The sequence below is a fragment of the Myxine glutinosa genome, chromosome 8 (assembly GCF_964187855.1).
Source record: "Myxine glutinosa chromosome 8, kmMyxGlut1.1, whole genome shotgun sequence".
In the NCBI taxonomy this organism is placed as follows: domain Eukaryota; kingdom Metazoa; phylum Chordata; class Myxini; order Myxiniformes; family Myxinidae; genus Myxine; species Myxine glutinosa.
The window spans coordinates 100393872-100418237 of record NC_136268.1 but is presented as its reverse complement, the minus strand read 5'-3'; the positions used below and the strand labels follow the sequence as shown (position 1 = coordinate 100418237).

The following is a 24366-nucleotide window of genomic DNA, read 5'->3' as shown; positions in this document are numbered from 1 at the left end:
TATACAAAATCATGATCTGAAAACACAGTAAGAATAACTTCACCTCTGGCCTGTCTAACATTTGTGAAGATGTGATCAATCATGGATCCACTTGAATGTGTTCTCTTTGTAACGATCTGTTTCGTCCTGAATGTTTCATTCATGTAAGTCAGATAATCAACTTGTTTGGTAGTGTAATCGTCACTACTGTCCTTCCATAAATTAATGTTGAAGTCTCTAAGAATGATCAAATCTCCATCGGCTTGAAACACTGGCAGTAGCTTTTCAGCATCCTAAATTCTTGTGCTTTTCTTAAGAGCTGAAAAAGATATGCCGGCCGATGGCGGCCATTTTGTGACAAATCGGGTTGACATGTGAAACCAACCTACCTTGTGTGGTAAGAGTCTCACACACCAAGTTTGATCAAAATCCATAAATATTTGTGGACGTTAAAGTCTTAACGTCGTTTCGGAGCTGAAAACAATATGGCGGCTTATGGTGGCCATTTTGTGACGGATCGGGTTGGAATGCAATAGCAACCTACCTTGTGTGGTAAGGGTTAAACATTCTAAGTTTGATCAAAATCTGTTAATATTTGTGGACGCTAGAGTGTTAACTTCGTTTTCATGACCAAAAACAAAATGGTCGCCTAAGTCCGCCATTTTTCAACGGATCTAGCTGAAATGTAATACCAACCTGGTCCTTGGGGTAAGGATGCTGCATGTCAAGTTTGATCAGAATCGGTTGATATTTGTGGACGCTGGAGTGTTAATGTCGAAAAGTTAACGGACGACAGACGACAGACGACGACGACGATGACGATGACGACGACAGACGACGGACGCCGGAGGGTTCAGCATGTGATGAACTCAACTGGACCGTAGTCCAGTTGAGTTAATAAACAAAAACAGGGATACACTTTACACTGCATATTTATTGAAATTAAAACATAGGTCTGATGATTTTTTTTTGCAACAATTCAAAAGTGGACATTAAAGAATCGATTTTGATCACCGAAAGCACCAATAATTTGGTTTCACCTCAAAATGCCCTCGCAAGGAACCAGGTAAGTGAAAGGCCAAATGGCTCCAAATGTTTCGCATGAGATTGGAAAAAAACAATGTAGCATCTCGATTGCAGGCTTACGGAAGCTTACCTTTTTAATGGGCAGTGCTCTGTTGCACACAAACATAAAAAGATTGTACTCAAGAAAAATATAACCGATTGGTGCAGGCACGTTCGGAGTACACTGCATAATGCCGCCTGCACCGCACCGCACCAAACCGATCAAGGGAAATGGATAAGCTTGTAATGTGCACCAGAGATCAGAGCACAGAATCTCTGGGACTTCCACAAACCCGAGAACAGGTTCCTTACCCAAACTACCACTTACATGTGTTGCTTGTACACCAAACTATACAAATTACTTTGAAACAAAAGGATTAGGCACAGTTGGTTGAATATTAGCAGAATCTGAATCATTAGTTTTGTTCCCAAAATGTTTCCTTTTGGGTCACAATGACCAATGCAGTGAACTTTGAGTACTCCAAACACTTATAAATCAGGTCATCAGTTGTTCCACACAGTTAAAAACCTCTACAGACGAGAAGCCCTTCAGGAGAAACCAAAGACTTCTCCGGGAGTGTGTGTGCCTTTCGTGGTGGATGATATTCAGGGATCAAACATGGAAATCTTGGATTAGTTTTACAAAGAATGAAAGGAATCTTCCAAAAGCCAGACAAACCCCCAACTGCATTCCGTAAAGCACTAAGCACGCCCAGTCTGGGTGACCCACTGAAGCAACACAAGGTCACACATTACACAATGTTGTACAAGCACTTGCTGTCTCATTAATGCGACAACGTCCCTGCTTGTGAAAGCAGTACCGAATGAGCACTGCAATCCAGCACCTGCGACATTAAACAAAATTAAAAACCGATTTTTAACCAAACAACCTGTACGTAACTGCAACGAAAGGTCTACCGAGTGGCCTGTTCACAATCACGATCCAAGGCCAATCGGCAGCATCCACCTCCCACCATGATAATCGGTAAAACTTGATAAAAAATATAATATACCAAGGGTTGTTCGGTTTGGCTCCGTGCCATCTGGGAAAGAGATCCTCAAATGTCTTGCAATTGGCGACGTCGTCGATGCCACCCCAAGGACGAGCTACGTCTTAACACGGCGGCGATCATCAAACAGGCTTTTTAGCGTGAAGACCTGCAGTCCGGCGACCAGCAACATGACCACGAGATTCACAGCTGACCAAAGGTTTACCCGCTCAAAGTTGTTCTCCTGTAGGTTACGGTCACGAGCCTCGTGTACGCGCAGCACAGACTGCATCTGTCCACTCTTGGTCAGACGTACCTTTATGCTGTTCATCGACTCCTGCAACAAACGCGCAGCAGGGCGGACCATCAGAAGTCCTCCTTGAACAACTAGTAAAACAACTTGTGCATGTTGTAAGACGTTAGCTCAGGTACAAGGGATGGACACAGATCACATGATCGACATTGTAATATGCTGAGGGATCGATTTTTGTGGGCCTATCTCAGTTGGCGCATTCGGTAGTCTCATGGGTTTCATTGTGACTTAGTTTTGGACCTTCACAAACTTCATTTTTGTTTTCTCGTAGCTGCTGGAGCTGCATAGTTGTTTTTTTAGTGTTGATAACCGTCATCCGTAATCAGACGATTCCCGCTTTCGCGTTGATAGATATCAGCCGCCTTCTTCTTTTGTATGCAGCAAATGGCTGCGAGTATAGTCATTCACTGAGGGGGAAAGGGGACGGCTGTGCCCCTTAACCCGCTCATGCAGTGCCCCCTGTAGGTTAGAGCAGAAATTTGTAACTCGTTCAGGATGCTGGCGATAGCTCGCCTACTCTTTGTGAAGGACATCTAGTCAGGTTCACTATGTTAACAAATATAATTTCGTTCAAAATTTTGGGATTAGCAAACCTGTACATTTTTGGAATCATCAGAGCATGGAGAATCCGAAAATCAATGTTGGCATTTGCACAGACACATGCACGGGCGCCATTTTGGATTTTGAAAATGGCCGCCATAAAATACATATTTTGCGCGATCTCGGCTTCTAGTCAACCTAGAGACTTAATTAAATATGCTAATCCTATGTTTTCTGGGTCAAGGAATTCAATAAAGGCCTCAAAATAGTGCTCAGGATTATAGAAAAGCAACAAACAAAGGTAATTGAAAACCATTGTCTTTATATTTGTAATATAACTGTATTACATAATACATGATATTGCAAGTCCTTTGAAGTTATAGGTTGTTATAGGAAGTTATAGGTGGTATCAGATTGAACTATAAGTCCTATACACAGGATCTACGAGGTCTATACCGTTCAGGAATATGCTTTTACAGATCTTCATCACTGTCCTCAGTGTCATTTTCGCAAAGGTGTCTACGCAAATGTCAACATTAATTTTTGGATTCCTCATGTTCTGAATATTCCAAAAATGTATAGTTTTGCTAATCTACCAAAATTTTGAACGAAAAAACATAGTGAACCTGACTAATCGTTGGATCCTTCTGTTTGATACAATAATGTTCCCGACTCATATTTACCGAGAGCTGTGCGAGTTAGGATAGCTAATCGTTCAGAGGGGAATTAAATAAGTATCTGGATGAAGAAGAATTACGACGATACCAAATTCTGTGGAGTAATGGTTAGACCGTCCGCTCTGGGTCTGCGAGGTCGGTGGTTCCAACATTGGCCGAGTTCACACCAAAGACTTAAAAAAGGTACGTGCTGCTTCCTTACATGATACCGAACACTTAAAGATAGAGCACGGACAAACAATCAGTGGTTGGGGACCAATGCACATGCTTTGATGGGCCTAATGGCTTTTCCTGCATTGAACTTCCTCATATTGTTATTATTATAATCAGTATTGGTATGCCGATATTTCCTTCCAGATGAGCAAGTTATTTTGTACTGCAGAATACAGAGTAGGTCACAGCTAAATTTTCTAACTTACTGGTCTAATCTAGGGTGAGCAGCTTTATCAGTGGTGTTGCCACCTCCCCGCCATCCCGTGAAATGATGCAACTAGCACCCATGTTCTACATCCCCAAGGCCAAATTACCTAATCCCAAGTACATGTTGGGTTAGTGGATATGATACATACTTGATGGAGACAATTGCCTTTCTTTCATCTGCTGCTCCATGAAGTGGTTACACTATTACTTTTACAGTAGGAAGACATCGAGTGAAGAAAAACACCATAGTTGGTGAAAAAGGCAAGAATAATAATAGTGATTAAAGGACTCAGAACGTTAAACACAGAAAATATCACAGTCACTGCGGCCGAGATAAATGCATATTTGCCATGTGGCTTTCCTCCTTGCCTGGATGTCCTCGAGCTTCATATCGAGGACGTCATCTGCGGCCACAAAGTCCATCCACCCCGGTCGATCGGCCTTGTCCTCGTCCTCTTCCACATCATCCAATACCACCTCGAAGAAAACTAACTTGGAGGAGATGTGACTGAAGCTATTGTCGAAGCAAATCATGTAGTCCCCGTTCTCCTTCGCCTCAATACTGATCAATAGGAGGAAGAAGTGAAGGAAAGAGAGCACGGTGTCTCCAAAATAAATGGTCATTCCACCTCAACCACATGCAGTGAAAATACCAATACAAATAACAAGGAGAAGGACAACACAACTCCAAAATTAATCAAATGCCTTACAATGTTGTTCCTGATTCACAAAGCCAACAACAGCATCAAATTGCATTGTTCCATTAACAACAAGAAAAAGAGCAATCAGAGATTGCAAACCCTCGCCAGGGTGTATTTTCAGTGGTTTTTAAGGCTTTTGTGTTAAAACAAATATGGCGGCCAAACCACGTGACCGATGACGTCATCATTTTTTTTTTCTAAACCAATTTATTTCTAGATTATGCTCAAGAAATTTCATCTTGATCGGATGAAGTTTTGTACTTGTCGAATTATGACGTCATAATGGAGGCAGCTATGACATCATCATTAACATATTTTATTCCACATGAAGAGTTCTTTACAATGAGCCATGTCTCAATTTTTCTATTCAGCACTTTTGGAGATAGAGAGGTGCAAAGTTTTTCGGTTTTTCCAAGATGGCGGCCGAACCACGTGACCGATGACGTCATCATATTATTTTTTTCTCCACCAGTTTATGCCGACATGGCACTCAAGAAATGTCATCTTGATTGGATGAAGTTTTGTACTTGTCGAATTATGATGTCATAATGAAGGCACCTATGACATCATCATTAACATATTTTATTCCCCATGGAAAGTTCTTTACAATGAGGCATGTCTCAATTTTTTCTATTCAGCACTTTCCAAGATATAGAGGTGCAAAGTTTTTCGGTGTTTTTCAAGATGGCGGCCGAACCACGTGACCGATGACGTCATAGTTATAATTTTAAAAAAATTATACAGGTGGAGTTGCACCTATGGTGAAAATTTCCTGTCAATCAGACCAACGGTTGCAGAGAAAATCATATTTATTCTGTGCGGACAAACAGACAAACAAACAAACAAACAAGAAGACGTCATGCGTAGCACGATACTTGCAAAATCCGCCGCCCCCCCCTCACCCCCAAAAAGTTTTCCAATGACAGCAAATTGTCCATTTCATGAAGATTAAAATTTACAATCTTTATCAAAGCTCGGGTCAACAGGATGAAAAGTGATGATTTTTCAGATGAAAAATGATGATTTTGGAAGGTTGACCTCGAGTTGACCTTTGACCTTTTGACCTCAAAAATAGTTAGTTTTCCTATTTAGTGACTCAATGTGCAAATGTTGTTCAATTTTCAAGTCAATCGGATGAAAATTGAGGATATTAAAAATTTGGCCTATGTTGACCTTTTGGCCTAAGTTGACCTCAAAAATAGATGGTGGTTGAATTCAGTGACCATATATATAAATCCTCTTAGAAGTTCAAGTTCTTTACAATGAGGTTGTAAAGGTCACGTCTTTTCATGACCACGCCGTTTGATCACGGCGAGGTCACGTCTTTTCGAAGCTGTTCCATGCGCTCACGTTTTCGAAGCTAAGTGATCTTTCACATTTGTGTTTTTGGCGTATCTTTATCTTTCTTTCGGTGTATGTACCTATTGGCGTGACTTTAATAGGTTTCTCGGTGTTGGTTTTTCATACCTGTGTACAGAATCGTCGGTTTTTTTCGTATCGTGTATTCTGAGGCCTAGTGTAGTGCTAGTAGTAGTAGGCTACCGTGTCCTCAGACCTTGGCTTGAGGCTTTTGTCTCAGCGGTTCTTCGATCGCGCTGCAACTACTGTCGGTCTCTGTTTTTCACGGTCTTTTCACCCATACTCCCTTGTTTTAAAATCTCAAAAAAAAAAAAAACAATTTTTTTTTCCTTCCCTGTTCTTATCCGCTTGTACGTTCTTATTTGTTCTTTCGTTCTTCGTTCTTTTGCTCTTTCGTTCTTCGTTATTTGTTCTTTCGTTCTTCGACCACGTTGTTCGAGATCACGTGATCAAGTTGTTAATACATGTTTCATCTGTCCCCTGAAGAACTTTATGATTATGTCATATTCTATAACACTTTTTTCTACTTCTTCTATAAAAGGATGCTTTCGACTTGCTCACCAATTCTATTCATTCAAAAAAAAAATTCCATCTCTTACAGTGCATCTTTCATTCATTCCCTAAACTCTCCAGAACTCCACCCATCCTTCAGCGTCCTCAAACGTATTTTTGACTCGAATGTCTCAAGAAACTCATTTTGCAATAAATGTTCGTTTCCCATAAATCGTACACTTTTCAAAATCCAATCACACACCTCCCCTCCAAATCTTCCCCATCACCCATCTCTGTCAAATCTTCCCCCTTGCCCCTCCCTCCCAAATCTTCCCAAACACCCATCCCTTTCAAATCTCCCCCCCTGCCCCTTCCCTCCTAAACTCCCCCCACACCCCTCCCCTCCGAGACTCTCCCTCACTCCTCCCCTCCTAGACTCCCCTCTCACCCCTCCTCCTCAAAGCGTCCTCCCCGCTTCTTCCCCCTTCCAACTTTCACCTTCATCTTCCTCAACCTTCTGCCTCACTCTTCCCCCTCCTCAAATAACACCTCACTGCGCCTCACCCAAACACCATCAAACCTTTTGTCCGCCCCATTCTTCCCTTTCTCCAAGCTATTCTGTAATCTCTGACACACCTGCAACAGCTCTCCCTACCTCTTCCTCCTCTTCCACATCCTGCCCTACCGCTCTCCCCCCCTGTTCTGTATCCGATGCTCCCCCTTCCTCTTCCTTAACAGTATGGACCTCAAACATCCGGGGCCTTCGCTCAAACTTAACTGATCTCTCCATACAGGTTGCTTCTGACAAACCAGACGTGATCTGCTTAACAGAAACCTTCCTCCTTCATGATGTCTCTGATTCCTTGGTATCTCTCCCAGGTTACTCCCTCCTCCGGTATGATAGACCTGAGCCTCGTTCTGGAGGTGGCGTTGCTATCTTTATAAAAAAACTCTCTTCCTCACTCGCCCTGCACTGCCCTCTCTCCACCTCACCCCCAGGAATACCTTTGGCTACGGCTTCCCCTTCGCTCCCACCTTTTGTTCATATGCGTGTTGTACCGTCCACCAAACAGTGATGACTCCATCTACATCTCGCTGTCTGATAATATGGACCAACTTCTATCTACCCATCCCAACTCTCTCTTCCTCATATGTGGTGATTTCAACTGTCACCATGCCAGTTGGCTGGGGGTGGGTACCTCTCTCACCAGCCATGGCTCTTCAGCAAAGGACTTCTGCGACTCACTGGGACTGACACAATCTGTCAATTTCCCGACCCGGATCTCAGTCAACGGAGCATCTTCTCTTCTGGACTTGGTTATGACTAACTTCCCTGAAAATGTCTGCTGCTCTTTTTCTGCTCCAATCGGCTCTTCTGATCATGTGCTTGTTAAAGTGGACATCTCTCTGACCATTTTCAGAGAGCCTCCTCAGCGTCGACGAGTCTGGCATTTCACTCAGGCCAACTGGCACGGTCTTCAAGCAGCCATCAATCATCTGGACTGGTCTCCCATCTCTACTGCCTCTGACATCAACTCATCCTGGGAATTCTTCCAAAGGAAATTGCTCTCTCTCATGCACAGTTTTATCCCTTCTCGTCTTCAGTTGTCATACCCTTCCTCCCATCCATGGTACACGGAATCTTGTGGTGAGGCTATTGCCCAGAAACAACTTGCTTTCGTCTCCTGGAAAGCAAATCCAACGGAAGGAAATCTCATTTCCTTTCACAAAGCCCGAAACAAGTGTGTGTCCACCCTCAGGAGAGCCAGGAAACAATATCTCTCCGTCCTCAGGACCGAACTCTCTTATCTGTCTCCCTCTTCCAAATCCTGGTGGCATCTGGTAAAATCTGTTTCTGGTGTTTCTTCCCCCTCCATCCCCTCCCTCACCTTAAATGGCCACACGGCTGACTCCGCACGTGAAAAAGCCGAATGCCTCAACTCTGTGTTTGCCTCTAAATCTTGTGTCCCAAACCCATCCCTCTCTGTACCCACCGTACCCAGTCATACCCAGCTGCTCCTGGACTCTGTGTCCTTTCCTCCTGACAAGGTGGAAAAGTGTCCGTCAACCCTCGACTCTGATTCTGATTCTGCAACTGGACCTGACGGCATCAGCCCACGGGTCCTAAAATCATGTTCTTCCGCTCTTTCACTCCCTCTCTCTGTTCTCTTCACCCTCTCTTTTGCTCAAGGTCATCTTCCATCTGCTTGGAAATCTGCCAACATCACCGCTTTGCACAAAAAAGGTGCAAAAACAGATCCCAGCAACTACAGACCAATCAGCCTTCTCCCAATTATCAGCAAGGTCATGGAATCCATCATTGCTTCAGATATGAAATCTTTCCTCTTCTCCAATGGCTTGATCTCTGATCATCAATTTGGTTTCAGACCTGGACCCTCCACTCTGGACATGCTGCTTCTGCTTTCTCAACAATGGATGGAGGTCCTCAATGCCAAACAGGAAATTAGAGCAGTCTCCCTTGACATATCACGTGCCTTCGATACAGTCTGGCACCCCGCTCTGCTCACCAAACTCTCCTCTTTTGGTATCCATGGAAATCTCCACGCATGGCTGGCGGACTTCCTCTCTAGTCGTAGTCAACGTGTGGCCCTGAATGGGTTTCTCTCATCTCCTCTTCCTGTTCAGGCTGGAGTTCCCCAAGGCAGTGTTCTGGGCCCTGTGCTTTTTCTGGTCTTCATCAATGATCTCTCTGACTCTCTTGAAAATCCTCTCTATCTCTTTGCTGACGACTCTACTCTCTGTCGCTCCATTCTTCATCCCTCAGATCGGCAGTCTGCAGCCTCCTCACTCTCTGCAGACCTTGACAAAATCACAGACTGGGCAAACAAGTGGAACATGTCTTTCAATCCTGACAAATCTCACACTCTTACGATGTCTCTCCGAAAAGACCGACTGGACAACCCTCCCATCCACTTTCTGAATAATCCTCTCCAAGAAGTTCTGTCACTCAAGCTTTTGGGTCTCACTATCTGCCATGATCTTTCCTGGAAAAACCACATTTCAAATCTGGCCTCCAAAGCCAGTCGCCGACTGGGAGTCGTCGTGCGAAGTCTTATTGACTCCGTCGTGCGAAGTCCTTCCTTGGCACACCTGAGCTCCTCACCACATAAAAGGCTTTCATCCGCAGCTCAATGGAATACTGCTCTCCCCTCTGGGCTGGTGCTCCTGCCTCACACCTAGCTCGCCTTTGCGCTGTTGAAACCAAAGCATTCAGAATCATTGGAATCTCCCGCGATGCAGCTAACTCCAAGGGCCTCTCACTCACTCACCGCAGGCAGGTTGGTGGTCTTTCTGTCTTCTACCGACTCCTCTCTGGCCTTGCCCCCCCCCCAGCTCTCTCTGGGCTCTGTCCCGCAAATATTCCTACAGGTCGCACAGGATCTGCCTGCAACCCTCTTTTGGTTAAACTGCCAAAATCAAGACTCTCTGCTCACCTTCACTCCTTCATTCCACTTTTCTCCCGCCTCTGGAACAAACTCCCTCACTCTCTCTCTTCAATCCCACTCCACCCTCCAAGTCTTTAAAACAGCTGTTCACCACCATATCTTATCTTCCCCCATCCAAAACCTTGATCTTTTCTACCCCCGCTAATTTCACCCCAATTCCCCTTTTTGAAATACCAACTTCTGTCCTGGAAGTCCTTGGTGTCCTTGTGCTTTATACTTCTCCCTCCCCCCCCCCCCCCTTCCCATGCCTCCTCCCCCCGGGCCCTCTCCCTTCCACACATCTCCCTGCTCTCGGATGTTGTGTTTGTGTGCTTCCCCTTTTCTCCCCATCTTGTCTTCCGCTCCCTCTTTTTGTGTATTTTGTTTGTCTGGTCGATTTGTTTGTGAAGTAAATGTTAGCTCTTTCACGAGCCTCGATTCAGTATACAAAAAAAGAAAAAAAAAGAAAAGAAAAAAAAGTCAATCAAATGAAAATTGGTGATTTTCGAAATTTGGCCTATGTTGACCTTTTGGCCTGTGTTTACCTAAAATATAATACGTGGCTGAATTCAGTGACCAGATATGCAAGTCCTCTTCAAATTTCATGTCAATTGGATGAAAATTGTGTATTTTAGAAATTTGGCCTATGTTGACCTTTTGGCCTATGTTGACCTCAAAGATACTTGGTGGTTGAATTCAGTAACAGGATATGCAAGTCCTCTGCAAATTTCAAGTCAATCGGATGAAAATTGAGGATTTTAGAAATTTGGCCTATGTTGACCATTTGGCCGATGCTGACCTCAAAAATACTTGGTGGTTCAATTCAGTGACCAGGTATGCAAGTCCTCTTCAAATTTCAAGCTAATTGGATGAAAATTGAGGATTTTAGAAATTTGGCCTATGTTGACCTTTTGGCCTATGTTGACCTCAAAAATACTTGGTGGTTGAATTTATTGACCAGATATGCAAGTCCTCTTAAAATTTCAAGTCAATCGGATGAAAATTGAGGATTTTAGAAATTTAGCAAAGTTGGTGACCTTTGGCCGATGTTGACCTTTTGACCTATTGACCCCAAAACAATAGGCTTCTTGCTTTTGACCAACTCTACCATTTGGTGAAGTTTCGTGAAGATCGGTTGAAAAATGTGACCTGTAGGCCGGTGACAAACAAACAAACAAGAAAACGTCATGCGTAGCACGATACTTGCAAAATACGCCCTCCCCCAAAAGTTTACCATTGATACAGCAAATTGTCCATTTCATGAAGATTTAAATTTACAATCTTGATCAAAACTCGGGTCAACAGGATGAAAAGTGACGATTTTAGAAATTTGGCCTATGTTGACCATTTGGCCTATGTTGACCTTTTGGCCTATGTTGACATCAAATATAGTTTGTGGTTGAATTCAGTGACCAGATATGCAAGTCCTCTTCAAATTTCAAGTCAATTGGATGAAAATTGAGGATTTTAGAAATTTGGCCTATGTTGACCTTTTGGCCTATGTTGACCTCAAAGGTACTTGGTGGTTGAATTCAGTGACCAGATGTGCAAGTTCTTTCCAAATTTCAAGTCAATTGGATGAAAATTGAGGATTTTAGAAATTTGGCCTATGTTGACCATTTGGCCTATGTTGACTTCAAAAATTCTTGGTGGTTGAATTCAATGACCAGATGTGCAAGTGGTCTTCAAATTTCAAGTCAATCGGATGAAAATTGAGGATTTTAGAAATTTAGCAAAGTTGGTGACCTTTGGCCTATGTTGACCTTTTGACCTATTGACCCCAAAAACAATAGGCTTCTGGCATTTGACCAACCCTACCACTTGGTGAAGTTTGGTGAAGATCGGTTAAAAATTGTGACCTGTAGGCCGGTGACAAACTAACAGAGTCACAAACACAACCGACCAATATACTTGAAAAATCTTCGATTTTGCAAGTAACAAACAGACAGAGAGACAGAACCACAAACACAACCGACCAATATACTTGAAAAAATTTCGATTTTGCAAGTAACAAACAGACTCAAATGCAATACCCTCTCCTCTGGCGAGGGTAACAATTATATCGATAACTAGAAAGGCACTCGGTAGTGAGCATACCTCCACCAGGCTGACCAGTTTACATTTTTGTACCCCCACTGGTGGACCGGATCTCGATCCGGATCTGAAGCAAAATCAAATCGATTCGTCCTCATCACGCACCCAACCTGTCCACAAATTTTCATCTGAATCCGTCCACAATCTTTTGAGATACCTCGTTCACAGACAAACAGCCAGACAGACAGGGGTGAAAACATAATTTCCATCCACATTCGTCGGCGTAGCCTAATATATTGTTGCGGTTTTGAGTTTGAACAATAAAGGTTAAATTTCCCCCTCATAGTTTAGTCACACAACAACATGTAGCCTCGCGATCGTTCAGTTATTTCTTAGTATGTGTGAGAATAGTCCTTTTCCTGTGTTAGTTTTGCATTGAGTAGAATAATGAGAGTAGGTCCTTCATTGCCTTATGCCGCCTCTATTGCCTTATGCCGCCTTATGCCTCCTTATGCCTCCTTATGCCGCCTTTGGCTTTTTGGCGCGAATTAACACGAGGCAGGCCTGGCAAATCGAGGCAAGACCAAAGGCAGGGCGGAGGAGAAGCTGACGGTAAGCGCGAGCCGCCAATCAGGGCTCGAAGGGAGTGGCTGCGGGACTGCGTCACAGGGTGTGGTTGGAAGATTCGAGAGGGCTAAGGGCGTGGCAATAAAACCTGTTGCGCGAAGCCCCCACCAGCAGTTCTGCGAGAGGGGAGCTTCACTCAGTCAGCAGTTCGGGGAGAGGTGAGCTTGTGCGTTGAGTTATTGGAGAGGTGCTTGTTGAGAGAGTTATGAGTTCTGAGAGAAGATGCGCATGAACCCAGCTTTAAGCGCTCTTACCAAATTGGACGCTCGGTTGAGCTCGAGGCCGAGCCTCTATTGGGTTACGCGAGTGATAGCGCGCCGGTAACTGAACGCGCTTTGGAAAACCGCCAAGCTGGCGAGAGACGCGTACATTTCCCTCCTACCTGCTGTGCCCTTTGTTCGAGAGATGCGCTACAAGGATCCCTTCCACCGCCTGCTTGCCTTCATCGCGGGACGTGCTGTGACCGTGGAGAGCCATGCCAGGCGGGGCCGTTCCTGGACGACCAAGGCAGCGCGTGAACATCATCCTGCCTGCATTTCCCCTTTGTGAGTGTGATCGGGCCCGTGTCTGGGGTTAATATAAGACTGATTAAGGCTGCTCTGTGTCTCTGCTTTCTACCGACTTGTACATATAAGTGTAAATCATAATTAAATCGTGTTCTTCCTTTATTCGACCGTCTCGTCCTTTCCATCATTGACTAAGCGTGGTACGAATAGAACCACTCGAATCGGGTTCCAATACCAAGGTAACTGCACGGACCACGTGGTACGCAATCCGCTCGGTGTACTCAATTTACGCGTGGCTCGTGCGAGGCTTGATTCCCCGCTTCCGCGGCGGCGCAGGTATTTAGGTACGTTCGAGACTTGTCCCGAAACCCTACCTTGCGTTTGCCCGGGAGGGGCGCTTCAAGTCTCTCGGTTGCGCCAACCCAGAAAGAACAAGGGGCTTCATCTCCCCTTGGTAAGGGTAGGAAGGGCGGCGGGAAAACCGTAACAATATAATAAGCATTATATATTAGGATATTCACCACCAATCAAAGCGTTAAAACTGTACCTGTGCATTCCCTCGGACTTCCTAAACTCTGTATAAAGAACAGGTCCTGAAGGTGAAGCGATGAGGAAATCCACGTCCAGGCCAGCACCATCAATCACCTGATGAGAGTGCAGATACATTACTGTAACATCAAATCATATTAACATTTTGTGTTATCATCATCGATATGGAATAACAACACCACTTGTCAATAAGATAAATTATAGCGTAGTTGAAGGGTGGCGATAGCGCATTTTCAAGTCGTGGGAGTTAGGGGTGTTTTTGAGGGGAGAAGGTTGAGATTTTCAGGCAGCGGAAGGGGAGGAAGGATTTTCTAGCAGCCGAGATGGAGGGGAAGGGGTGGATCAAGCTGTGGAGGGGGAGGGGAAGGATTTTCAATTAGTGGAGGTGGGGAAGGGGGAGGATTTTCAATCAGTGGAGGTGGGGAAGGGGGAGGATTTTCAATCAGTGGAGATGGGGAACGGGGAGGATTTTCAATCAATGGAGGTGGGGAGGGGGAGGATTTTCAATCAGTGGAGGTGGGGAAGGGGGAGGATTTTCAATCAGTGGAGGTGCGGAAGGGGGAGGATTTTCAATCAGTGGAGATGGGGAACGGGGAGGATTTTCAATCAGTGGAGGTGGGGAACGGGGAGGATTTTCAATCAGTGGAGATGGGGAACGGGGAGGATTTTCAATCAGTGGAGGTGGGGAAGGGGGGGGATTTTCAATCAGTGGAGATGGGGAACGGGGAGGATTTTCAATCAGTGGAGATGGGGAAGGGGGAGGATTTTCAATCAGTGGAGGTGGGGAAGGGGGAGGATTTTCAATCAGTGGAGGTGGGGAAGGGGGAGGATTTTCAATCAGTGGAGGTGGGGAAGGGGGAGGATTTTCAATTTTTTATTTTTTATTTTTTTTGGTATACAAGATCGAGGCTCGTGAAAGAGCGAACATTTATCACACAGAAAGACAAACCGACAAACCGACACATAACCGACAAACCGACACATAAAACAAATAACATCGGGAGCGGTAGACAAGATGGGGAGAGAGGGGGAAGGACACAAACACAACATTTGAGAGCAGGAACCGAGAGACATGGAGACATCGAGAGATCTGTGGGAGGGAGAGGGCTTTGGGGGGGAGGCATGGGAAAGGGGGTGGGAGAGGCATAAAACATATGGACACTGCCAGGACTACCAGGAAAGAAGTTGGAATTACAAACAAGGTGGATCTGGGGTGAAATAGTGGGGGTAGAAAAGATCAAGGTTTTGGATGGGGGAAGATAAGAGATGGTGGTGAACAGCTGTTTTAAAGACCTGGAAGGAGGAGTGGGATTGAAGGGAGTGAGGGAGTTTGTTCCAGAGGCGGGAGAAAAGAGGAATGAAGGAGTGAAGGTGAGCAGAGAGCCGAGATTTTGGCAGTTTAACCATCAGAGGCTTGCTGGCAGATCTTGTGCGACCTGTAGGAATATTTGGGGTACAGAGCACAGAGAGAGCTGGGGGAGCAAGGCCGGAGAGGAGTCGGTAGAAGACAGAAAGACCACCTACCTGCCTGCGGTGAGTGAGTGAAAGGCCCCCAGAGATAGCTTCATCGCGGGAGATTCCAATGATTCTGAAAGCTTTGGTTTCAACAGCGTGAAGCCGAGCTAGGTGTGAGGCAGGAGCAGCAGCCCATAGGGGAGAACAGTATTCCATTGAGCTGCGGATGAAAGCCTTGTATGTGGTGAGGAGCTCAGGTGTGCCTAGGAAGGACTTCGCACGACGGAGGATGCCCAGTCGGCGACTGGCTTTGCAGGCCAGCTTGGAAATGTGGTTTTCCCAAGAAAGATCATGGCAGATAGTGAGACCCAAAAGCTTGAGCGACAGAACTTCTTGGAGAGGATTGTTGAGAAAGTAGATGGGAGGGTTGTCCAGTCGATCTTTTCGGAGAGACATAGTAAGAGTGTGAGATTTGTCAGGATTGAAAGACATGTTCCACTTGTTTGACCAGTCTGTGATTTTGTCCAGGTCTTCAGAGAGTGAGGAGGCTGCAGACTGCCGATCTGAGGGAAGAGGAATGGAGCGGCAGAGAGTGGAGTCATCAGCAAAGAGATAGAGAGGATTTTCCAGAGAGTCGGAGAGATCATTGATAAAGACCAGAAAAAGCACAGGGCCCAGCACACTGCCTTGGGGAACTCCAGCCTGAACGGGAAGGGGAGATGAGAGAAATCCATTCAGGGCCACACGGTGACTACGACCAGAGAGGAAGTCCGCAAGCCATGCATGGAGATTTCCATGGATACCATAGGAGTAGAGTTTGGTGAGCAGAGCTGGGTGCCAGACGGTATCGAAGGCACGTGATATGTCAAGGGAGACAGCTCTGATTTCCTGTTTGGCATTGAGGACCTCCTTCCATTGTTGAGACAGGAGAAGCAGCATGTCCAGAGTAGAGTGACCTGGTCTGAATCCAAATTGATGATCAGAGATCAAGCCATTGGAGAAGAGGAAAGATTTCATATCCGAAGCAATGATGGATTCCATGACTTCGCTGATAATTGGGAGCAGGCTGATTGGTCTGTAGTTAAAAGGATCTGTTTTTGCACCTTTTTTGTGTGAAGCGGGAATGTTTGCTGATTTCCAGGATGCTGGCAGATGACCTTGAGCAAAAGATAGGGTGAAAAGAACAGAGAGAGGGTGAGATAGAGCGGCAGAGCAGGATTTTAGGACCCGTGGGGTGATGCCGTCTGGTCCAGTTGCAGAATCAGAGTCGAGGTTAGACAAAAACTCCTCCACCTTGTCAGGAGAGAAGGACACAGAGTCCAGGAGCAGTTGGGTTCGACTGGGAAAGGTGGGAACAGAGAGAGATGGGTTTGGGACTAAAGATTTTGAGGCAAACACAGAGTTGAGGCATTCGGCTTTGTCACGTGCGATGTCAACTGTGTGGCCATTTGAGGTAAGGGAGGGGATGGAGGGGGAACAAACACCAGAAACGGATTTGACCAGACGCCACCAGGATTTGGAGGAAGGAGACAGGTTTGAGAGTTCGTTCTTGAGTGAGGAGAGATAGTGCTTGGGGAATAATCAGTGAAGGTGGGGAACGGGGAGGATTTTCAATCAGTGGAGGTGGGGAGGAGGAGGATTTTCAATCAGTGGAGATGGGGAATGGGGAGGATTTTCAATCAGTGGAGGTGGGGAAGGGGGAGGATTTTCAATCAGTGGAGGTGGGGAACGGGGAGGATTTTCAATCAGTGGAGGTGGGGAAGGGGGGAGGATTTTCAATCAGTGGAGGTGGGGAGGAGGAGGATTTTCAATCGGTGGAGATGGGGAACGGGGAGGATTTTCAATCAGTGGAGGTGGGGAAGGGGGAGGATTTTCAATCAGTGGAGGTGGGGAACGAGGAGGATTTTCAATCAGTGGAGGTGGGGAAGGGGGGAGGATTTTCAATCAGTGGAGGTGGGGAAGGGGGAGGATTTTGAATCAGTGGAGATGGGGAAGGGGGAGGATTTTGAATCAGTGGAGTTGGGGAAGGGGGAGGATTTTCAATCAGTGGAGGTGGGAAAGGGGGAGGATTTTGAATCAGTGGAGTTGGGGAAGGGGGAGGATTTTGAATCAGTGGAGTTGGGGAAGGGGGAGGATTTTCAATCAGTGGAGGTGGGAAAGGGGGAGGATTTTCAATCAGTGGAGGTGGGGAAGAGGGAGGATTTTCTATCAGTGGAGATGGGGAACAGGGAGGATTTTCAATCAGTGGAGATGGGGAATGGGGAGGATTTTCAATCAGTGGAGGTGGGGAAGGGGGAGGATTTTCAATCAGTGGAGGTGGGGAAGGGGGAGGATTTTCAATCAGTGGAGTTGGGGAGGGGAAGGATTTTCAATCAGTGGAGGTGGGGGGAAAGATCTTTGCCAGTGGAAGGGGATGGGGAATATCAGTGGAGGGGATGGTGGGGGAGGGAATTTTGGTCAGTGGAGTGGGTGGTGGGTACATTCAAGCAGTGGAAAGGGGGGGGGGGTGGATTTTCGGCAGGGGAGGGGGGAGTCCAAGCAGGGGAGGGGGGGTATTTTCGATCAGTTTGTGGAGGAGGGAGTGGGAATTTTCAAGCAGTGGAGGGGGTGGGGAGGGGGCAATTTTGATCAGTGGAGGGGGTGGGGGGGGTACATTCAAGTAGTGGAAGGGGAGGAGAGGGTAGGATTTTCGTCAGTGGAGGAGGGGTTCAAGCAAGGGAGGGGCGATTTTCGATCAGTTTGTGGAGGGGCAGTGGGTATTTTCAAGCAGTGGAGCGGATGGGGGGTGGGGGGGGGTAGGATTTTGATCAGTGGAGGAGGAGGAGGGGGCGGGGTACATTCAAGCAGTGGAGGTGGGTATATTTTAAACGATTACTATTACTATTAGTATTATCTATTATCTATTAAAGTATAGTGCAGTACTATGGTAATGATAAGAGTAGTGCCACGATAGAGTAATGAATGGAGGTGATGGAATAGTGGAGGGGTGGGAGCAGAGCCTCCGTTCGGCGCCCACGGAGCCAGCGGCCGCTGGGGACCCCCCACAAATAGGGGCCTCCCAGATCGGCTTTGTTTAAAGTCCAGTTGTGCAACATAGACGTTTCCCATAACACCATCCTGCTTGACCGGCTCCCAATCGCTTCAATGATGGGTTTAATCAAAGACATCATGTTGCACTTCACAACCACATGGTATACCTATCTGTAGTAAATCTAAATTCTCAATAAGGATGAAAACTCCAGTGAAACACGCGAAAACAGGACCTTTCGTGTTTCGTGGCAGAGTTGTTGTTGTTGTTGTTGTTGTTGTTTATATGCTACTTCCGTGTCCGTCACGCTTTATTCTAAAATCTTGAATAGTTCCGGCCACCATACATTAAACATCTTCTTCATTCAATTCAGAAAGATAGACAGACTTTAAAAATAGAAACCTATATCTTTATGTTTTAAACAGACATTGATTTTTTCCCAAGTATAATCGATCATTTCTTCTTGTTTCCATACTTTTTCCAGTAACATCCCTACATCCTTTTTCATTTTTAAAAATGTTTTTATTACTTGTTAAATAGCTTTCCAACGACCTCAAAGTAAATCGAATGAAATTTACTATGAATTATTTACTCAATTTTACGTCATTTCCTCCATCTTCCGGAAGTACTTTCAGGATGTGAGTCAGCGACAGCGTTATCTTCTTTATCTTAACACACTCGGCATTAGGCTCACATAAGCTATCCTGGCAATAATGAACAGTGACAGGCACAGAAAACGAGGTGCGAGACATTACGAGTCTGGAGCAGCAAAAAAAAAAAAGCAAGAGGCGTTGAAGATTGGAGAAACAAAATTGAGAGGCTGTCTTGAGAAATTTCTAATGAAACCACCCAGAGCGCAGCACAGCACATTTGACTCAATGTCACAGCTCCAGAGCAAGATAGGAATTCTGAGGGCATGGATGAAGACACAACACTTGGTGCTACTCAAATGAAGTAGACACATCCGCAGGAACTCAAAGAGGCGGAAAGGGGTGATGACGGCCGTCTTTGGGACATCGTCCGGTTGTACGGGGACCTGGTGGTAGCCCCGGATGAGGTCCACCTTAGAGAAAACGGTCGTGTTTGCCAACCGGGGGGAAAAGTCTTGAATATGCGGGACCGGGTAGCGGTCGGGGGTGGTGGCATCGTTGAGCCGGCGGTAGTCACCGCACGGCCGCCATCCGCCGCCGGGCTTGGGCACAATGTGCAGAGGAGAGGCCCAAGCGCTGTTGGAGCACCGTACGATGCCCAGCCGTTCCAGCGTGGCGAACTCCGCTTTCGCCACGGCGAGCTTCGTGGGGTCGAGGCGGCGCGCCCGTGCATAGACCGGTGGGCCGACGGTGGGGATATGGTGCTCCACCCGTGCTTGACGGCCACCGCTGAGAAGGTGGGCCGCGTGACTGCCGGGAACCTGGCGAGGAGGCGGGTAAACTCGTCCGCTGCCGGAAGCGTACAAACTAATCTCGCCGGGATGGAACCACTCAGCAAGCCGCTTCGCAAGCCGCTCGGTGAGCCGCTCAGCGAGCTGCTCAATGAGCCGCTCAGCGAACAAGCGAGCGAGCTGAAGGTTTCGGCCTGGATGAGACGTCGACGCTTAACGTCCACCAACAGCCCATTCGCACAAAGGAGGTCCGCACCGAGCAGGGCCATTGGCACGCAGGTGGTGACGAACGATCATTGGAAACGCTGCCCTCCGAACCGCAGTGAGAGGAAGCGCTTCCCGAATGTGCGGATGGGTGTTCCGTTGGCGGAAAGCAAAGCGGGGCCCCGGCCCGCGGCTTGCTTGTCGGACGCGGAGGCAGGGAGGACGCTTACCTGCGCTCCCGTGTCGCACAGAAAACGACGACCAGACGAGGTGTCCGTGATGAACAGGAGGCTGCCGGAATGGCCGACGCTCATGGCCGCAAGTGAGCGCCGGACCGGTCGTTTCCCGACCCGTCAAAAGAACACGGCGGGCGGCACGTTCTAGCCTTGCGGCCCAACCTGGCATGGTAGTAGCACCAGGTTTGCGGCGGCGGCGGCCGCGTCGGACATGCCGGCGGCGGTGGTGGTGGCGGTAGTGGGCGGGGCGTAGCAGTGGCCATGAGGGAAGCAGGGGGTGCTGGAGCCTCCGCACCGGGATCCACTACGGCAGCACCATACACCGACCGCGTGTCGCAGGCCGCGAAAAATTTGTCGGCCTCTCCGGCCAGGGCGCGGGGTTCCGTTATTTTGGAACCGGCCAGCGTGAGGGGCACCTGTACAGGTAGCTGGCGGAGGAAAAGTGCTCGGAACAAGAAATCCGGGCGCTGGTCTCCAAGCAGGGACAGCATAAAATCCATCCGGACGGATGGTCGTGTGTCGCCGAGGGCGGGAAGGTCCAGGAGGCGGTCGGCGCGTTCGATCTCCGTGAGCCCGAACGTGGCAAGGAGGAGACGTTTGAGCGCCTCGTACTTGTGGTCACCCAGCGGGCGCCGAAGTATGGACACGACGCGGGCGGCAGTGCCAGGCCCGAGGGCGGCGACCACGTGGTAGTACCTGGTCTCGTCCGCCGTGATGCCCCGGAGTTGGAATTGAGCTTCGGCCTGCACAAACCAAACGTCGGCTTGCGCTTCCCAGAACTCCGGGAGTTTGATGGCGACGGCGTTGATAGCCATGGCGTGTTCGGGGGTCAGCAACGGCTGAACCAGTCGAGGTCACCAGTGTGGTGCTGTGCACACACGACTCGATTGCCAGAAAGGTAGGCCACAACGCGTGGATACAAACGAAAGCACTTTAATACAAGCTCGCACATCAGCATTGGGCGGGCTCGACCTTAGAGCCCACATATATATCCCGAGGCCACGCCTTGCCCCTGGGCATGACCGAATGGCTGAAAGGCGGGGCATGTATCTCAGTTCCACGCCCGGACGCTCGCGCCACCCACTGGTGCGCGGAATTATTGACCATTGTGCCCGCCACAATAGAAAGCTCAAAAATGGTGAACTAATCGAGCGCACATGACTAATACATTATATAGCGGCCGACACTGTGCACCGCTTCTGTTGTATGCTTTTTGGAAAAGTCACCATGCACCTCACCATGCACCTATTATTATCAAACCTCACCACACCACACAGCTTGCATGCAGAAGTGGAAGGAATTGGATGCAAGGTTAAAAGCCAGAAAGACTCTCGATTATAAGTTTCAGAGTTTGATAGACCTGGAGAAAAAACATTGGAGAAACCTACTTGGGCGTTTGAATCGATGGCTCGATTTGACCCGGTCATGCAGGAGCATATTCGAAGATCATCAACTGGGGAAGTACGAGATAACTATCTGAGTGCCGATATTCAGAACGAGCTCCTTGGATTATTAGCCAAAAAAATCAGAAGTGAAATATTTGCATGTGTTTCAACCTACAAGTCCTACTCAGTATTGTTTGATTGGACCCCAGATATCGACCACCAAGAGCAACTTTCCATCATCATCCGCTTCGTTTGTGTGCAATATGGAGAGGCTTCTGAAATATGCGAACATTTCCTCTCATTCTTTGTTGTGAAAGACACGACCGGCATGAAACTAACAAAGAGGTTATTGGAAATATTGGACGGGCTTGGTCTGCCTTTGACTGCAGAGGCCAAGGATACGGCAACGGCAGCAACATGAAAGGGAAACGTTCTGGCATTCAGGCTCGGATTCTGCAGATGAACTCTCGAACATTTTATGTCCCCTGCAGTGTTCATGGTCTCAACCTTGTGGTTTCAGATGCTGCTCAGTACTCAGTGTTATCAATATCATTTTTCAGCTTCATGCAACAGCTCCACATGCTTTTTGCAGCTTTGACACAAAGATGGGACATTCAAAGGGAACACACCTCCATTTCCGTGAAATCACTTTCTGAAACTCGATGGGAATGTAATACTGAGGCTGTGAAGGTCGTGTACTATCAGCTGCAGAATGTAAAGGCTGCTCTACTGTTTTTGGCTGACACTGCAAAAGGAAATGCTAAATGTTACAGAGAGGCAATGGGACTAGTGAAGGAAGTGGGGACTTTCAGATTTCTCATATGTCTGGTCATCTGGTACGATATACTTGTCAGTTCCGGAAACTCAGTTCCGGAAAGATGTTCTCCACTTGAAACATTGAGCGATGTAACTAAAAACTCCCTCATTGACACGTATCCAAATGTACACGTGGCTCTGAGGGTTTTACTGACGATGCTGTTGTTTTACTGACGATGACGGTAACTGTTGCATCTGCAGAACGCTCTTTCTCAAAGCTGAAGCTCATAAAGAACAACTTGCGCTCCACAATGTCACAGGACAGACTATCACACCTGGCCATCATCTCAATCGAGAAGGACTTAGGACGAAGACTGAAGTACGATGACATTATTGACGACTTTGCATTCAGGAAAAGTAGAAGGGTGAAATTGTAAAGTATCAATGATTGTTGTGTGTGTGCGAGACATTATATTTTGACTCCATGACTGATACATGTTTGATGCTCTTCTCCGCATCCCCTCTGAATATCTGAAGAATTTACAAGCGTATATCCATACTAGACCAATTCCACCATGTAATACTTCAAAATCATTATCTTTTTGAGCACTTTCGGAATGATGTGACATTCACTTTGTTCTGTTCTCGAGTTGTTGCCTTTGACCTTTATTTGCAGGAATTCATCACTTTTGTCTGTTCAGTCTCTACGACATCTGTGCCCAGTTGGTTGGTGATCGGCAGATTGGTTCATTATTGACAGAGCTATGTGCGTATAGATATATTCAGAAATCATCAGATCTGCATTTGCTCTTTCCATCGTGAAATTCAAATAAACGACGTCATTTTCCCTGTCAGGATTTCTCCTCTACCATCATCATCGACCATCATTTAATTTTAGCGATTTATTTGGGGTTTTTAAGAGGGTTCCACAAACGAATCTTGAAGGATTTCTGAGATAATCTCAGCCCAGTTTCTGAGATATAAAGTTTTTTTTTTTAATGTTTGCATTTTTGGTCATTGCTATTTTTAAGGTCAAATTTTTATTTTTGTATCCCAATGGAACCTGACAGTCAATTCCTAAGTCAGATTTGATTTGATGTGCCTTAATTCATAGATTTGATGGGCTTTAATGCAAAAAACCCACTTCTTTCCCTGATGATTCATTCCAGAGGTATTGTTCGAAATGTGTTTTTCACTCTTTGATGACCTTGACATTTGACTTGGTTCATTGTTGGCCACATATCACACTCTGGTTGACCCATTCTACTATCCTATCAAGTTTGGTTAAAATCGGTACAGGCATAGCCGATATATGACAATACTTTACCCATGATAGTGTGGACAAATACATGCAGAGACAGACAGAACTGGTCATGCTAATACTTCGCTAACCCCCTCCGGAACCGAGGTATGAATCGATTCTTCACCTGAATATCTGTCACCATATTATGAGCCCTCCAATAGAAAGGGTCCCCACGTGAGGTTCGCTGGGGGCCACCCACTTGAGGGGTGCAGGGGGGCCCCAACATACCCAGCGAAGGCTCTGGGTGGGAACGTGCTATAATACTAATAGTAATAATGAAGGGGGAGAGGGGATCAGAGTATGGGGGGTTGTGGGGGGGGGGTCACTTGCCCATTTTCCACACCTGGTATTCCACCTCCATCGATGCGCCGGCCTTGAGCTCCTGATAAAAACATTGTTTTGTCCCGGCAGGTAGCGCAAATGTCAGATCGGAATCCTGGCTCTGGGGAAAAGCAAGTACCAGGTGTAAGATTAATCCCGACCACAAGACTCCGGGAAGCAACATCGGGACGGCGAGACGGGACAACTGGGAATAGGAACAGGATCCGTCAGCAGGAATAAGTTCCGTAAATGGCAGATGCCCTGGAGGCAGTTCACCCAACTCGGAATGGGTTGGCAACTGTTTCTTCTCCTTCCTGTGCTTACGTCACTTTATGATTACGTCGCTTTACCTTGTTTGGAAACCTGAGAAATTGAGGCAAACGAAAACAAATTTACTGTTCTTGTTCGTGTACAAACTTCACAGTGTAAGCTGCACTCAAAATCAAAGATAACCGAGTTGTATTTAGTTATTTTTTTAAATTCATCGTAACATTAATTTGGTCCGTTACGAGTTTGGACTTCAGGTGGCTGGCCAGTTTGGGTTCGCTACCTGGCAAGGTCAGACCACTCTGTGGTGTTAAAGGTGTGAAAGAAGGGGGC

The 24366-nt window shown here is 46.8% G+C and overlaps 1 protein-coding gene across 1 annotated transcript; it reads right to left on the bottom strand.

Moving 5' to 3' along the window:
• Window positions 1-893: 893 nt before the first annotated feature.
• LOC137432766 (transmembrane emp24 domain-containing protein 5) lies at window positions 894-24071 on the bottom strand. Its single transcript, XM_068124957.2, has 4 exons — window positions 23789-24071; window positions 13696-13793; window positions 4353-4545; window positions 894-2370 (listed from the first exon to the last, which is right to left on the bottom strand). The coding sequence occupies exons 1-4, from the start codon at window positions 23948-23950 to the stop codon at window positions 2152-2154; spliced, it is 672 nt and encodes a 223-aa protein (XP_067981058.1). The 5' UTR covers window positions 23951-24071; the 3' UTR covers window positions 894-2151.
• Between the last annotated feature and the right edge of the window lie 295 nt (window positions 24072-24366).